The sequence below is a fragment of the Macrosteles quadrilineatus genome, unplaced genomic scaffold (assembly GCF_028750875.1).
Source record: "Macrosteles quadrilineatus isolate MER2022 unplaced genomic scaffold, UCM_ALF_1.0 Scaffold_5__1_contigs__length_97177068, whole genome shotgun sequence".
NCBI lineage: Eukaryota > Metazoa > Arthropoda > Insecta > Hemiptera > Cicadellidae > Macrosteles > Macrosteles quadrilineatus.
In genome coordinates this window covers 76041099-76058765 of record NW_026542598.1, presented here as the reverse complement: position 1 = coordinate 76058765, position 17667 = coordinate 76041099, and the positions used below count along the sequence as shown (strand labels likewise).

At 36.2% G+C, this 17667-nt stretch overlaps 2 protein-coding genes across 2 annotated transcripts in view; one reads left to right on the top strand and one right to left on the bottom strand.

Moving 5' to 3' along the window:
- The first annotated feature begins 1678 nt into the window (after window positions 1-1678).
- LOC128995976 (leucine-rich repeat-containing protein 59) lies at window positions 1679-8459 on the top strand. The gene is made up of 5 exons (XM_054421077.1): window positions 1679-2020; window positions 3487-3546; window positions 4146-4491; window positions 6476-6709; window positions 7807-8459. The coding sequence occupies exons 1-5, from the start codon at window positions 1928-1930 to the stop codon at window positions 8247-8249; spliced, it is 1176 nt and encodes a 391-aa protein (XP_054277052.1). The 5' UTR covers window positions 1679-1927; the 3' UTR covers window positions 8250-8459.
- Window positions 8460-9317: 858 nt separating this feature from the next.
- LOC128994836 (sodium-dependent nutrient amino acid transporter 1-like) overlaps window positions 9318-17667 on the bottom strand; it is a 90049-nt gene continuing 81699 nt past the window's right edge. Inside the window, exons 8-14 of the mRNA XM_054419642.1 lie at window positions 17336-17495; window positions 16383-16486; window positions 15420-15657; window positions 14504-14629; window positions 13491-13688; window positions 12344-12514; window positions 9318-11592 (exon numbers count right to left, since the gene is read on the bottom strand). Of these exons, the coding sequence (XP_054275617.1) occupies window positions 11185-11592; window positions 12344-12514; window positions 13491-13688; window positions 14504-14629; window positions 15420-15657; window positions 16383-16486; window positions 17336-17495 (1405 nt within the window). The 3' untranslated portion in view covers window positions 9318-11184. The remainder of the gene's footprint in view (window positions 11593-12343; window positions 12515-13490; window positions 13689-14503; window positions 14630-15419; window positions 15658-16382; window positions 16487-17335; window positions 17496-17667) is intronic.

Sequence of the window (17667 nt, the reverse complement as noted above, 5' to 3'; positions counted from 1 at the left end):
AACAAACAACAATAACAAAGTACTTGACAGGTGACAGCTGTGTGAATTAAAAGCAGCACCGTCCGGGTCGGCGGGTGACGTCATACGCGCGACTGAGGCAACCTCTTTTTCTTTTTAATAGCCTTGGGTTGGGGTGGGATGGGAGTGGAGTGGAGTTTAGCCTTAGCATAGATTAAACAAACATGCTCCTTGAGGAGTACTGTATGTTTTATCACAGACAAGGGAAACAAAAGTCCTTGTATTTCCTTAGTCAATGGTTTTATCTATGGTGATACGTTTTTCTAATGTTCAACCAGAGAGTAGTGACTCCAGTCATGGGCGTACCCAGAGAGGGGCAGGGGGGGCAGCTGCCCCCCCTAGAAGCCAGGATAAGGTATAACAAATTTAGATCCAAGAAAAATTGTATTAGTACGAGAAAAGATGAGTAAGATAGACAGATTTTTTATGACATTTTTTGGACACATGTTATCAATTTTTCATTATTTTCTGAGTTATTTCTTCAATAAAATAAAAATTCCTACATTAGTAATAAACAGACAAATTATACAAATATGTACAAACTAAGAACTTTGTGTAGTATAATGAATTAATATAAACCTATTTTGTGTGACATTATTTTGTTTGCCTTCAATAATAATGTTACGAACAAAATTGCTCTACGGTAAGTTATAAATGGACGTGAAAAGTTAGCATTGACACAAAAATACAGTTAAATTTTTATTGTACAGCGAAGCAACTTGACCTGACCCCATTGACGGACATAAAGCCACTTCATAAACTAAGACAAACACTTCATAAGACTAACACTGGATTATCGAGCTAAGTTTGTTATATTAATGTCTCAAAATAGCGTAAAATACGCTCATTTCAGCATATTAATTTTAAAATTTTCCCGGACGAGGACCCCCGGACCCCCCCTCCATGCTGGGGGTATTCCATACCCCCCCAGGCCCCCCGGTGTGCCGCCCCTGTTTCAAGTACGCTCTTTTCCGTTGCCCCCCCTATTTTTGATCCTGGATACGCCACGCCCTTGACTCCAGTTCCATGGTTATAATCTATAAAGGCGGCCGTGATTTATCCCAATGGTTGCGGTTGGGTCTATCGTGATCTATCGGTCTCGAACCACACGGCAAAGAACGTGTGGCACGTGGCGTGGGGGACTCAAGAACCTGTCTTGAGGTATTTAATTTTATTTATAATGTCAACCTTCAGTTGGATAGCATCATTCGTGGTTGCCTGATAACGTATACCTTTTTTCTGTGAAAATTCTCGTTACAGCCCTCTTAAAGTACTACAACTTTTGTTTAAATAAAATGGAATAGGTACTAAAATTATTATACATTTATAAAGCTCACATAATTGAGGTACAGATCAAACATTTGTTGTCTTGGCTTTTGATATATCCTTCACCTATATCATTATAATGTTTATTTATTTACAAACGGTGATACACAAAAAAAGCTTGTTGGCAGCAGAAAAAATGCCCAATCTCACAGTTTTAATTGATTCTTACACATTTACCTAACATATTATAAAGTTATTATTATAATCAACGTCTCAACAAAATTTTAAAGATAAAATTATAAAGTTTTCTCCGAGTCTTGCTGGACAAACATATGATTTTGACACATTGTCACATAGTGTCATGTTGGCAAGGTACAAAATAAAACAACCGAGAACAAGAGAAGGAAAATGCCGATTTGTCTGTCGTTTCTGAGGTGTGAAGGTTGGCGACTAACTTAAAACTTCTATTTAAACTAAATCAAGTTCAAAGAATTGTTTTAATATAACTTGTTGTAAATGAAAATGCTGTTATAGTGTGTTACGGTTCCTATTTTATATAAATTTGTTAATATTTGAAAGTGTGAATTCAACCAAGTCTAGCTCTTTCAATCATTTTTATATTAAGTTGTGTTGTTTCTTTATCATGGCACCAAAGAAAAATCTAATGGAAAATTTTGATGATGGAATCTTAGACCTAAGTCTGTCTGGTATCCAGGAAGTTCCTGTGCGTGATATTGTAAGTATGACTCTTCATTCTCCTAGTCTACTTTTTCTACCTAGCCCTAGCCTATTGGCTAAAAATTACATCATATCCCAATGTAGACAAACTAAATAATTGCCAGAAAGGCCATGCGTACAACAAAGCTTAAGGGCAACCAACTGTAAAAAAAATACTCTTCTTCATCTCTCAGAAAAAACTTAGAATTCTGAGTTTTAAGTCAGAACGCGGACAGTACCTCTGAGATATTTAAAAGTAAGAATATTTTAACTAGTGGGCGTTCCCCTCTGGGATTAAAGTCAGAATTTAACCATTAGGTTTTTCTCTACGACAATGGGTGCCAACTCGACAAGAGATCACCAATCACTAATATTTTCCTTACCGTACTGAAAATAAAATAATGATTTATTAAAGCTTATTATAGATTGAACAATTCCGATTCTCAGTAGCCTATTGTATTACATACTAGACGGTAAACATAAAACTGTATTAAAGTTAAAGATACAACGATTCCGATTCTCGGTAGTCTATTGTATTAAGTGAAGTTTTATTAGATGTATTCATTTTGATTCCGCCCGTTCAGCCGAACAGCTACGAGCATGATTTACTAGTTCACCCAAACGATTTTGCAGCTGTCTGCCCATTGGCAATAAAAGTATAAACAAATAGGCCCTACAAACATTGCAGACTCCTTAAGGTTGGTTGGTTGGTGCTCAATCAGTCTATGTATGTGGTTGGTTGAAATAGAGTTAAACAATTGTGTTTCTATATGGAAAATTTACATTAAAAGAATGGCCAAAAATTTAGTTTTCTAGCAAAAAAAAATCTAATTTTCTTTGGGGGAAGGCGTTCCTCCCCGGGGGCCGTACCCCCTACAATCAGGAGGGTATTCCACACCCCGGTCTACCAGGGGCCTCGGCTGCAACTCCCCTGGCTGACACCCCCCAAGATCTTGCCCCACCAATAAGAGTTATAAGCCGGCGCTTATGTCTACGACGCTTCTCAGAAATGAACGCTCAATAGTTATATTCTGACTAGTTATAACTTTGTTACTCTCAGAGTGGAACGCCCACAAGTTCAATTCTGACTTTAATCTCAGTATTCTAAGTTTTCTCTCAGAGTCAAAGAAAAATATTTTTCTTTACCGTTGGTGGCCCTTTAGCGCTGTGTCGTACATGTGGCCCTAACTTTGGATGAAAAATTAATGGGATGGATTAAAAAAAAATTGGATGAATGGATTGGTTCTTTGAACAGTTAAAACTTGAATAGACTACAAACCCCATTATCAATGTCTGGCCATAGCATTTTTGTGTCTTACACTGTCTTATCACCATTGTTTGTATGTGTGCACATGCTAACTGTAACTGCAGAATAATACTTTTTAGTCTGTAAAGTCCATTATGCATTGTATTGTAAAATTACAAATTATTACAAATACAAAGCTATGACAAACTGTAATGCTAATATTTTTTTTTATATTTCAGGCAGCAATACCAAAGGTTTCCAGCTTGGATCTTTCATGCAACATAATAGTATCCCTACCTGTAAGTATGACTTAAGCTAAGATTTTACGAGGGGACCGATGCGCAAATTGCATAATTTGATAAGGCCCAAGATTTTTTTCCAAGGCAAAATGAATCCAATGCAATACCCATTTACCTTTATGCTACAATAAATTTATTGATTTTAGATCTAAACTATAAATAGTTATTTACCTACCACAATCAGGTCAGCAGAGCTGTCAAAATAGTAGCCTAAAAATACATTTAATAGAGGGCAAAGCACTAAAGGAAATAACCTTTTGATTAACATTCGCAGGTGCGCTAGATAAATTTTAGCCTAAGCTTTAAAATGACACTTCAAACTTGTGTCAGTAATTTCTAACCCTTGCTACATGTAATATTAAGTCAAATTAAAAAAATAGTACTTTGGTAAAAAAAAAAAAACTAAGTCATAATATACTATTCTTTCAACGACTTTGTACTGAAAACCCATTGCAGCCAATTCAATAAAATATTCTAATTTACTTAGGGCCTAATTTAAAAACCAAAACAAAACATTGTAAGAAACACTGTTTTGCCACCATTTTTGTCATTGATGTGAACAAGATGAATTAATATCCTTTGGTTTTATTTATTTCCAGAAATCATTCGCTAGCTCTCTGACACAGTTGGTCAAGTTGGACCTCAGCCAAAACCAGTTGACGGCACTTCCAGACAATTTTGGATTGTTAGTCAACCTAAAACACTTGGACTTGGATAATAACAAGTTGGAGTCACTTCCGCTCAGCTTCGGTAATCTGAAGTCGCTGCGGTGGCTGGACTTGAAGCACAACCCACTGATGCCGAAGCTGGCGCAGATAGCTGGTCAGTGCCTGGACGCGCAGCAGTGTCATGCGGCCGCGCGCAATGTAGTGGCAGCGCTGCGCAACACACAGGAGCAAGTCAACACTGAGATCACCCGCAGAAAGGAACAGCAGAAGAAAAAAGGTTTGTAGGCCTACACAATTTAAATCTTATTCAAAAGTTATAATAGCCTAACTTAATTTATAGAATGATAATCTTTAGTTCATGGTTTTCAATAGAATAAAGAACCCCTCACATCTGACCATCTTGGGCCTTGGGGCGAGGGGGGCTAGGCCAAATAAACCAACAAACTGTGAAAAGGTTGTGAAACCCCAACTATAGGCTGTTCACAAAATTTAGGCGGTTTAGGGTGAAGCGATTCCATCCCCTCTACCTCACACTAACTTAAAAAGAACGGCCAACAGCTGATCATCTGATCTACATCAAGCTAAAAAGTGGTGGGGGAACGAAGTGAACCTTCCCTTTTAAACCGCCTAAATTTTGTGAACGAACTTGAACTTAAATGATAACATTTTATTTCAGGTTATTTGCAAAGAAGAAATCATGAGTTGAAGCTACTTGAAGTACACTTGAAGCTATCGACTGAAGCAAAGTAATAGCGTTAAATTATATTGACTGTACTAAATTTTTAAAAGAATGATGGACTAGATGCCTTACATTTTCACCATTCCATGATTAATGAGTAAAAAGTCTGTTTGTTTCCCAGACTTCCATTCAAGTAGTAAAAACATGATCGTAAATTGGCTAGAATCATTGATGGGCCTTATTTCAGAAAAGTATAGGACTATACTTTGCATTCTCACTCAAATAATTCATATTTTCATAAGTGATTAAGTTTTCAAATAAGTATAAAATGCTTATAAATGCTGTAGTATAAAATATACATTTTTGGTTTTTGTCTTGGCAGCAACAATAAACTTTTGTAATAATAGTCAAAAATAAAATTCAAATTTGAGATTTAAGCCTATTTGCATCTACAGAAAGCTTACTATTTGTGAATTTTTACTTGGTTGGAATAGATCTTATATTCATTCAACGAGGGAGAATTCCTTAACCCTCCGAGTGTCCATAGTTTAGGCCTTAATGTCCGCCTATTTTTGGCGCATTTGCAAGGTTTTATTAAAACCGATCTGAGAAGCTTAAAACAATGTTAATTCTACTGTTCTATATACCATTTTGTTTGGAAAATCATGGGCTTCAATATTATACATAAAACATAAGGAACATTTGTTTCAAAAAAATGTTTTAGGTAAAAAAAAAATATTTTGGAAAATTTAAATTTTCAAAAAAAAAATAAGTTTGCGCTCAATGAAATTGTATAAATTATAGGCCTATAAATATTTGAAAATAGCCACTTTGTTCTAAATTTTATGAGGATTACAAATATATAATAATATAAGGAAGTAGATTTGCAAATAAATAAGTTATGGGCAAAAAACAGATTTCAGTACATAGCGTTTAGCTAAGAATGCATAGCCTAACCATAGCTAGGAATCTGGCTGATAATTTACATCAATATCACTACCTACTTCTTCAGGATCATCAACCAGCCCTTCAAAATCACTTAAATCTTCTTATAATGCACCACGTATATCACTACTTTTGATTTTTAACACTAAAACAATGATAAACGTAATAAAACACATCAGTCATCGGTCCGAGGGTAACCTAGCTATTTACAAATACGCACGTCAGCTGTCTGCTACAATTACGATCGGCTCGGAGAACATACAGCGCTGAGACAGACCTCTGGAGAAAGCTTAGAATATAACGAAAAGAACGATACCTAACTCGATCCAGTTCAATCCGATTCAGTCAGTCATAGAGCCTTCGCCGTAAACGATGTTCGCGCGTCGAAAAATCGACGCGTGACACTACACAAAGTGTGTCGCGCGTCGATTTTTCGACGAGTGACGCTCGGAGGGTTAACAGATAATTTAAATTCCAAGGGTGCTTTGTTGACACGTCAAAGGTGTAGATGACGAATTTATAATAGCCTTGTTAGAAAATTTAAATAAACATCTTTATCAGTGAGTACATTTTGCATCTGTTTTACAAATGAGTTGTATTTAAAATATTAAATTCTGATTTATTTAAATTGGTTTAGTGGAAGAAGAAACCCATGTAGAAGACAATATGAAGAACCAAAACAAAGAAAACCACCAGTCGAAGAAAAAGAAGAAGAAAGGAGGCCAAGCAACGAATAATACTGCTACAAACCACGCTAACGGTCAAACTCATGCTATTAATGATTTGGAAAATCTGTCCAAAGGAGATACAGTAATCTTGCCTAAAGTGCCTACAAATAAGACTGTCAGCAAACCAGGATTCTTCAGGATATGTGAGTATTGTTTTAAAAAAAATAAACCACTTTAAACCTATTGTAATCTATGTGTAAACCTACGTCTATTTGAACCAGTATAATTGGATTATGGGGACAGGGTTTTATGGGCTGGAAGTTGGATTTTCCCATTTTCGACTCTCAAAATACTTGTATTAAGTGTGGCCGTTTAAAATTCCAATGTCATCTTATGGAGGATAAATAAACTGTTGTAGTTTGCTTGTTTGTATGCACATACGGTACAAGGCAAGTTTTTTGAGTAAGTTCCGTTTTTAAATTTCTCCGGTCCGGCGCTGTGATTGGCATTTTGGACATTTGCCCTGTGTATGTGCATCTATTGGCAAGCCTGCACAGGAAATTCGGAAAAAAGTCAGCTGTGTTTACACCCGGTTTCGAGCATTCAAAATGGTGCCGCCAAATGAGACACCGACTGAGAAGTGTGAGCTGTAATTAGATTTTTAACTGCTAAAGGTGTGAAAGCTATTGAAATTCATTGAAAGATTAGTGAAGTATGGCGAGAACATTATGAGTGACGGAATGGTACACAAGTGGGTAAGGGCATTTAAAGATGGCCCCACTAACTTTCATGATGAGCAACGCACTGGGTACTTGGTGACAGTAATGACATGACCAGTACAACAGGCCAATCAAAGGGTTAAGTTAATTCCAAGTGATGTTCGATGAGTTGCTCAATTTTGTGTTTGATTGTTACAATGAATTCGAGTATGTTAGCATGAACATCGGAATGTGTTTGCTAAGGATGTACTCTACAGTAAATTCATATGTACTTTACATGTGACAGACCTTTAGTGAAATAGTTTTTTACAAATATTTTTTTTTTCAAACAATATATAATTAATGATTCCTCAATTCTCGTCATAAACACTAAGGACAAAATTCTTTACCTTTTGTGCGCAGTTAGCATTCCTTAAATGGAGAGAGTGTAGTGTATAAAAAAAAATATAAATACACAGTGTACATTGTTTTATTCTGTAGCAATATTTTTATATCAGCATTACAAGTATAACTTTCTCTTGTTTAACTTGCTGTGTTAGGATCTTATTATCATTTCATTATCAAACCCCCGTCTGTTTCAGTGGGAAGACTACTGAGGACAACAGTTACAGTTTTCCTGTCCTGTGTGCTGCTCGGTGTGTTTCTCGGCTACGTGTTGAAAACTCTGGATGAACAGTTGTACAACTCACTTCGCAAGAAGGTAGTCGAAGTGATTGAAGCGAATTTTTCAAATGAGCAGTTGAGGCAATGGGAGATTGGGCTGATCAAATCTAGAAGAGCGGTGGAAAGTTTATCGAGTCAAGCTGTCGGCATCAGCATCCATTACTTCCACAAGTCGCAACAGCTGGCAGCAGATATCAGCAGTAATGAGACGGTTCAGCAATACCTCGAAGGTATTAAGAGTGGATGGCACATACTGTTGGTCTGGCTGGGCGACACATACACGGACCTGAGTGTAGTGATTCCTCAATACTACGACTCTGTTAAAAAACTTATTTCCGAGTCAACTTCCAAAGCTTCGTGAACAAATGTAACTAGTTCCCAACAGCTAGTTTTCACTGTTAAAGGAGTGATGTAGCTTGTATAATCACTGGGTCCAAAACAACTTTGAAAAAATTAACGGTTTGAATGTAAGTTATGTCGGATGTATGTAGTTGAAATTGTTCTTGTTGATTTTGTGATGAGAACTTGCAATGTTTATTATTTGATCTATTAATATAATTTATTTACTATTGTTGTTTGTTATTTGAACGCCGACACCTGTAAAAACCTTGTTATAAGTCTGAATGAGGCAATTTAAGCCATCATAAACTGAATATTATGAGATTCAGTTGTCTTGGTTTTCTGCACAATCAAATGTCAAATATTTCTTTGTGTGGGCTTAGTGTTAATGAATGTGCCGTGGATTTTGTCAACCATGAAAAATCCTGGACTTAACATAATTTTTACTGTCTAACCTGGAAAATAAAGATCTGCCATTCCAATTCTTGATCCCTAAAAACTTTTTATACCAATATAATCGAGGGAACGTCAATTCTCGATACTTTGATACTTTGAATTGATGATGAAAGTCATGATCATCTACCGCAATCGTGGCGATGAAACGTAATTATCATCTGCTCCCGCAATTGCAGTATGCCCTAACCTTGTGAATTTTCAATCGCCCAAATGATGCACTTTTTCTTTGATGAAATTCCTTTAATACACTCACACTGAGATTCTTATCTGGCGAAAATGCCGAGAATGGAAAATATAATAACATTCCTACTTTTAAATATTCGGTAGGATGTTTACGTTTAATTTTTTTAAATTTACTCTACAATAAACACACAGCCATTATATCTTCATGCAACATACATTATCTTCAGCCACACAGATAATGAACTAACCCAAAAATAATTATGTAAAAGTAAGACGAGTGGTGACATTGGGTTTGGTTCATACAATCAGATTTAAAGAACCAAATTATTCTCTTCTGTGTCGTCAGAACTAGTATTGCAAAACATGGGTAAAGAAAGTATTCTTCATTCGAGTATTTCATTATAAATAGAAAATTTTTAAAACAAAGGGGCAATTATAACACAGGTTTCTAAGAAAAGTCTATTTACTGAGCAATATAACAACATTTTAACATATACAACATTTTAAAATTCTTATAAACATTGGTTTCTTATCTTAAAAATTAGTTTATGACTTCTAAAGCCTAATTGTACATCACAATATATTGTGTCTGTACAAATATGAAATATTTACAATCATACAAACGTACTGTACATAACTGTAGATAACAAGTTAATATTACTGTTTTTGCTATACTTTGGCACATTGGCCAAATCACTTTTTCTTTATCAAATACTATCAGAGCTAATCAGACCAAGAAAGGAGTCAATTTAAATCTTAAAAGTTCACCAACCTGATTGGAATTGATTACTTTCATAGCCTTTTTTGGGTCTAACTATAAACTTTGAAATAAAATGTCGAGTTGTACGATTCAGGGTGTCATCAAAATAATTTCTATGACGTCCTGGTCTTAGGATCAGATTCAAGTATACTATTATTTTTATGTAATAATTAAGACTACATTGTTTTTGTTCTTTTTTAAACCCAAAATACATATTTAGTATAACGCACTAATAGTTTTCCTCAGATATTTTAGCTTAACCAACATAAAAAAATACATTTAATAACACACTTAAATATCCCAACTGCATTTTTTTTACTTAATAATTGCCCATTCAACTTAATTTTCTGTATTTTTCTAGGCTTTGAAAATCATATTTTTAACAAACAAATATGTCGTCTTTTCATTGCACTTTTTTAAGGTGGCCTATTCTGAAATGTATTACACTATGCAAAAATAAAATGTAAACAAATATTTAGGATCTGGGAAAATTAGGTATAAGACTTTACCTTACAGAAATGTACTTTGTTCTATACACAAGGTGGGTGATCAGCTTGATGTCCAAACTTTGTAAGCTAATCGTGTCTACTAATTAGACTTTATTCAGACAGTTAGCTTACTACATATGGTAAGTACACAATTAAATAGGTACATTTTTACATAGTCAATAGTCATGATCCTAAAGGAAGTAATTCTACTTTATATCAATATAATAGCAAACAATTTTTTATATTTTAAAGTAAACTAAGCTACATGGAACTTACTTCAACAATACTATTTGACTCAATTTTTATTTCACCTATCTCGTTTTCTACATTTTGGGTTTACTGATCAGAAAAATAGATTTTACCTAACCCGCCATGTTAAACTTCCCTATCCCAAGCGTGATGTATACAACTTCCTTACTTCTCGAGTGATGTAAAGTTGAAAAAAACTCACTCGGTGATGTAATGAAACCCATTTAAATAACATTGAGTGGATAACTTAAAAAATATACCTCTATGGAGCCAACGACGTTCAACGCTAGAAATCAGCTGTGTGTTTGGATTTTATTGTTATGCTTTGAAGAATTTTCCTAACCTAGCTTTTGTTTGTAAATGAACGTTACTGTTAGAAGATGAGTGAAATTGATAATGAAGCATATTGCTCGTAACCTCCTGAATATTGTCGGGTCAGGTAAAATCTTGTCCGTTACACGTTACGCAAGAGCGTGTTTACATCACTTAGGTAAATTATGCAACTCGCTTCCGCTCGTTGCACAACATTAACGTGATGTAAAAACGCTCTTACTACACTTGTAATGTAAATAGCTATAAATCCACTTGGGATTTGGGCAGGGCCGAAGTGTGACTATAAGATTTTACATGTTTATAATAATGTAATTTTCTCACCTATATCATAAATGACTCAAACATTTCATTCTCATGGCTTGAAATAAAAATACATACGTACTAATCTTAAACTAGCTGTACCTACTGACTATGAACTTTTGGGATTCAGGTAACATTGACTTTCAGAGCCGAGTTCTCAGCTCCAGGGGTTCAGTGTAATGTTGGTGTCATGACGACCGACTCCTCGAGCTTGCGTCCTTCCTCCAACAAACGTGATCGATCTCGTGATCTTCGGGCAGTTGGACAGTGTAAGGCGCCCCCACTCCACGCATGTTCACATCAGTTGTCTGCGTCGCGTTGTAGTTTGGCACTGAGTTGATGCTGAAGGTCCCGTTCATAGGTTCATGAATAGATTTCTCAGGGTGCTTCGAGTAAGTCGGATAGTATCGGGTGCCGAGCGTGTCACTCGGAGCGTGCCTCACGGAATGTGTGTAGTCTCGAGTACCTCGCCGTTTGAGCGTAAAGTCCCTCTCTCCGCTGAGCGTAGACTGCTCCCTCCACACGACCCAGCCGTGTCTTTGGATAGGATCTACTGGACCCCAGTTTCGGGACGGTTTTAGGGATGATACAAATTTCTGAAATGAATAAAATTTGTTAAATTTATAAAGTTTAATATAAAAAAACAACAGTTAACTATTTAAAATCCTGGGTAATACGGCAGACAGATTATTGGGTATGGATTTAAGAAATATGTATTTTCCTGAGTTAGCTATACTGCTTTAAAGAGGGGGAAAGCAGTTCAAAACTATGTCATATTCACTAGCATGTAAGTCTTCACTAGGAAGATTTGAAAACAAGAAGCTGAAACAAAACTTCCATGACAAGCCCCTAATAATGGCGAATTAGAGAAAATGGCCATGAGAGAATAGAATCAGAGCCGTCCCTAGGGTTGGTGGCGCCCGGAGCAAACGTGGTCGTGGCGCCCCCTCCCCCCAGCAGTAGTAGTCGCATTCGCATATTTTAATACTATGTTAATACAAATAGCCGCTGCCCGGCGCCCCCTCAGCCACGGCGCCCTGGGCAGCTTGCCCCGGTTGCCCCCCCTTCAGACGGCCCTGAATAGAATATGTTGTATACGGATTCATTCATTCATTCGTGCTAGAAAAAAACTGGTAGTGTCAGTTTCAGTTAACTAAACAGCTACACAATCATGATCTTTTGCTTATACCACCCCCATTTTCCATTCATTTTGTTTAAAAACCCAGTGCGATCATTATATATCTTAATTGATTATATTTTGATATGCATTGACATGAATCGAGCCAAAGAAACATGCTTTTTTCAACTAATATCAATAAATAATATCAAAAAAACTGGGAAATTCACCTGACAAATGTTGTAGTCCACTTGGACTGCAATCTGCCATATTGCCACTATTAGAAAGAACATCCAGGAAGCGCCAAATATTGACCATCCAGTGACATACAACCATTCTGGGTCTATTTTTCCAGGGAATCCTGTGAGAGGCAGGGCAAACAACGACCACACCTGCAACAGCTGAGCAAGACATTTCATCAGGCTAGACTATACTAGTGCACCTGTTGCTCAAATTTTAGCAATTGCAAAGTATTACAGGTGTTATTTCAAAACGAAGAACAGTCATAATTTTTGATGACTTAAAAAGGCAACTCAAAGATTAGATCAATCACTCCACTCCAGTTATCGAAACTGAAAACGAAAGCTCTTTTAAGTATAATGTATTAACTATGAACAGCTGTTTTGGTATGCAATTAATACAAATTATTCGTCTGTTTAAGTAAACAAAATCATTTCTTCATAAGAAATACATTGGGATTTTGATAGCCTGTGGGGCAAAGCCCCAGGACTTTAATTACAGGAATTGGTGAAAAGAGCGTTTACACAAAAAATACTTAATTCTGACACATCGTTTGTGAAAATCTGTCCATTATTAACGGAGGAGTAGTGTTTTGTTGGAATCGCCTTCACGTATTATATATAAGAATGATATGATGATCAATTTTTTTTAAACTAGCCTTACTCATTGATTATGTCCAACCCACAGTAATAGCTAAAACAAGAGTTCAAAATTACTTAGGTGAAGATATTTTGTGTGCAATATTTGTTGCACAAACGAATGGAGATAGGGAGAATTACCTTAAAAAAAGCCATAGGATGGTTATTTTTATTCAATATCTGCTGTGTATCACTTTGAAGTTTATGGTTATTTAAACACTTCACTGTATTTTTTATTATTAAACTTTGTAAGTTTGTAGCATTATCATTGATAGTTGTTTAACAACAGTTAAAAAAGTGCTCACAGTTTTTGAGGTGGAAAAATAATTTCCAATCTACTTTCTGAAGTCATATGTTAGGACGGAACAGTGTTATGTTTGTGATCTTTTATTTGTTTATCTCATTTTCTCAGATAAGCGGGCTGAACTCATCCATCCCTCTTCAAGATAATTTTAACACAATAAGCAAGAAATTATTTTACATAAGAATGAATACTTACTATGATCAATAATGGTGTAATAAACCAAAGGATGTTCCATATGAAATTCAGTTTGTACCCCAACACAAATTCAAAGTCAGTGTACAAATGATGACTCCCGTAAATCCAGACGAAGCCCAGCAGTTCGAGAGCCGTTGTGATGAGTACAATGCGAGTGACGACATAGTGTTCCAGCATGTGAACCAATTCCAACTTGTCCTGAATCAAACAGACACGAAAAATGTTATGTCATTACACCTCATTATCTGTAGGACTGTAGATTGTATTTACCACAATTGTTGAGGTTTTAGTGAATTTCCCATATAGGGAATGAGCTATTCGTTTATCCTTCATCATAATGTGAGTTGACGGTTTCCTTTGCCGCCCTGTTGAGTGAGTGAGTGGTAGCGGGTGGCGGGAATAGGGGCGTTACAAAGCCTGCAGACATTTTTAGTAGCCATGGAGCTGTGGACAGCTGAGCACTCTGCATTTGTAGTGGAAGCGTTTTTTTTTTTAAGTGGCGATTCAGTGGCAGTTCCGTAGATGTTTCAATGTGGGTTAAAGAAGAAAAGTCCCTACTTGACACAGCTCTGTGGCTAATAAAAATGTCTATAAGGCTTTAGAACGCCTCTATTCCAAACACTCTCTATCGCTCACTCAATCGACAGGACGGCAAAGAAACCCGTCAGATCATTTTGTCGCTCCCTGTATTATGGAATTTGTGTAAGTAGAAAATGCACTTGAGTTCCAAAACAAAATTCAGGTGGCTTCTTCAAATTTGTCACGTCCTTTGAGCAGAGTGTTTGGATATTTATTTAGAGAACAGGAGGTTACAATTACAATCATTATCCAGCATTTATAACCATCCCAAATAATCATCCCTAATAATCCCATAATTCCTTGAACAATCAAAAGTTAGTACTTTTTCTTTATCTCCATCAGCTGATCACCATCAAGATGTTAGATAACTTTTTTGCTCTCCCTAGCATGACACGTTTTTATGAGATATTTTATATGAGATATTTTATTATTACCGGCAACAAACAGATGATCCCAGCCAAGAAGCAGATGGCACAGAAGCCAGCTGTGATGACCCACTGCTTCCACCTCTCTTTAGACTCTACGATGACTGTCGTGGTGACGGTGAACACCAGCGCCATCTGTGGAGGGAATAATACAGTATGTTAATAGATGCAGTAAATTGTACACGTTTAGAGAAAATACTCTTACATCGACCTATGTTTCAATAGTTCAGTGTATGTCAAATGTTGAACTTCTTTCACACTCTACTGCTTTAGTAGGTACTGCTACTAGTACTACTCTGTACTTATTTCTTACAGCTTTGGTATCGTGGTTGTACCATCGGGGCAGTGCTTGATGTATAGAAATGCAGGGGCTGGAACTACAACTGAATTTAATCAATTGTTCATTGACATCTCTTCTACCACATTTCCTCTCCTTCTTCCTTATAGGTTGAAAATTGTTAATGAATATTTCTTAACAACTTTTCTCAGTTCAACTACTTTTTAGAAATATTTATTAGATTAGGAAACTAACACTGAGGTAATTCCATCCCTGACAATTTATGTTTATAGACCCTGTAAAGCACCTTTGGACAATTTTACTGAATTCTTAATAATGAAGAGAGAACACCATGATTATAATCAGAATTTTCTGACAGGGTTTTTAAAGTTTTCCTCTAACCACTGGGCATAAAAATTTGCTTAAAAACTCAAACCCAGTCCAGAACATATCCATTAAAGCACCAATAACAAGATATGAGAAAGTAGTCCCAGAATGGTGTTCAATTACTTTTTGCTACAAATGAAGCCCTAAATGTTTGAATCCTAATTTGGAATGTATTCATTTCTACTTAAAAAGACAATGTTGAATATTTTTGTGAACAAAAGTATCAAATGTATATTTAACATTCTTAAATAAATCACTTACCATGCTAGAGAGACCAGCGAAAAGCACTGCCAAGAACGCAATGATCGCCCACAACTGTACGTCGTACGTGAAGCTTCTTGAGATGACGTCGTACATGAACGTGAGGACAAACAACTCTGGAACTCTGGGAGACGCAACAGTGATGCCTTGATCTTCTAACCTGGACATCCACATGAACACGAGGCAGGTGAACCCCACTCCCACGGCCAGGTTACATGCCATGTACACCAGGGTTATCCTATACAAGAACAAACAACAATCAGAAAGTGCATGTAACAGTTATCCTGTACATGAACAAGCTACAAGCAGGTATCATGTCATGAACACAATAATAGTTATCCTGTAAAGCTACAGTAAGTGCACGCTTAGCTTAAAAGATCAACATAAACGCAATAATTAAGAGTTATTCTGTGAAAACTACTATAAGAGGTTTCATGTTATGCACACCAGGATTATTATGTACAAAGACAAATTCTAGTGGTGTACGATGGATTCAAAATTGCCTATGGTAATGGAAGTAGTTCAAAAAAATTTTTGACTGAGAACTTTAAAAGTAATACAGGGAAGTGTGGTAAATTGCTTTGTTTCAAATTTACGAGGGAGAGTGGTTGTGGTTTGGTAACATGTGAAGTTTTTATGTATGCTATGTTCTGTTACCATAATTTCTATTATCACACAAAACACAAACGAGAATAGTTCGTTTTGTGATAACGTGTATATTTTTTTAATCCCTCACTTTGTTTACAGCTGTGCAGCCTGCTTTTTCTTTGCAATTCACGTTGGATGGCAATCAATTAACAAATTGCACTCTGAACAGCAAGAAATATATTATCAACAAAAAGGGTCTAAAACTATAAATAAAACCACAACACCGCCGTCAAATCACAGATATTAATGTATTGATAGGGCAGTAATATTTCAATTGCATTATCTTAATAAATAGCTGGAATACAATTATCTTACCAAAATGCATTACTTTTGGCATATATTCTTCCAGAGGCGGTCGTTATATTTCCAAAGCCAAGGTGTGTTGATAGAAACAGCTGAACTGCAGCATAGTACCAAGTCTGTAAAAAGAACATTAAGATAGACAACATTAACAGAACATTAACATTGAGATTTTAGATTCATTTTCCAAGAACCGTTGCAACCATATCACTGTAAAATATTACCTAATCACTATGTTTCTGTCAATAATAATGGTTACATACCTTACGTCGTCAATCCTAAAATAAGTCTATGGCGACTAGTTTCGAAACATCAAGGTTTCATTGTCGAGCCTCTTGCCTTTTAAAAACATTGTGACATCTTGTCGTCGTCATTATACACAGTACATTTAACATAAACACACGAACACGGACACATACTATTTACAAAAGTGAGTGCGCGGCCGGCCATAAGTACCGCGGTGACGGACACGATGCAACTCAACACTCGGAGCTGCATCGCACTCGGAGCACTCGGAGTTGCATCGTGTCCGTCACCGCGGTACTTATGGCCGGCCGCGCACTCACTTTTGTAAATAGTATGTGTCCGTGTTCGTGTGTTTATGTTAAATGTACTGTGTATAATGACGACGACAAGATGTCACAATGTTTTTAAAAGGCAAGAGGCTCGACAATGAAACCTTGATGTTTCGAAACTAGTCGCCATAGACTTATTTTAGGATTGACGACGTAAGGTATGTAACCATTATTATTGTCAATAATCAATCCTGGAGGCAATGATGAATAAGTTTCTGTCAACATTGATAAAGTTACATCTAACCGATTTATTGTGATTTCAAACTAATCACTATAATTTTATTGTCGTTGTTTTACCTAAACATTTAACAACAACAATATACAGCTTTCATTCTTCATTATTCATTGGACTTTAAAGTTTCATAACACGGTTAACAAAGAATAATTACTCACTTCAAAGTTCAACAGTGTATTTATATCAATGTTGAGAAGTTTGTCCAATCCTTTGATGTTGAAGCCCAGCTGTTCAGTGAACAGAGCGACTAGTGCTGCCACCGCTGCAGTCAACAGCAAGAAGGCGCTGACTCGATACGATCGTCCATCTCGACAGAGGCTAAATAACAAAAATAACATGGAAATGCAGGTAAAACTGGTGTTAAGGAAGTTTTAGTTTCACAACTGATTTTGGTTATTTTTAATGGTTAGGAACGAGTTAAATGAATGTACCTACTTAAAATTCTACTCCAGTCTTTGAACAAAAAATTAATAATTTGATTGAGAAGTCT

Excerpts from the sequence above, each read along its gene's own strand:
- LOC128995976 (XM_054421077.1), top strand. The coding sequence starts at position 1,928 with ATGGCACCAAAGAAAAATCTAATGGAAAATTTTGATGATGGAATCTTA. Across the intron at positions 2,021-3,486 it reads AAGTTCCTGTGCGTGATATT|GCAGCAATACCAAAGGTTTC; the intron begins GTAAGTATGACT and ends TTTATATTTCAG. Across the intron at positions 3,547-4,145 it reads ACATAATAGTATCCCTACCT|AAATCATTCGCTAGCTCTCT; the intron begins GTAAGTATGACT and ends ATTTATTTCCAG.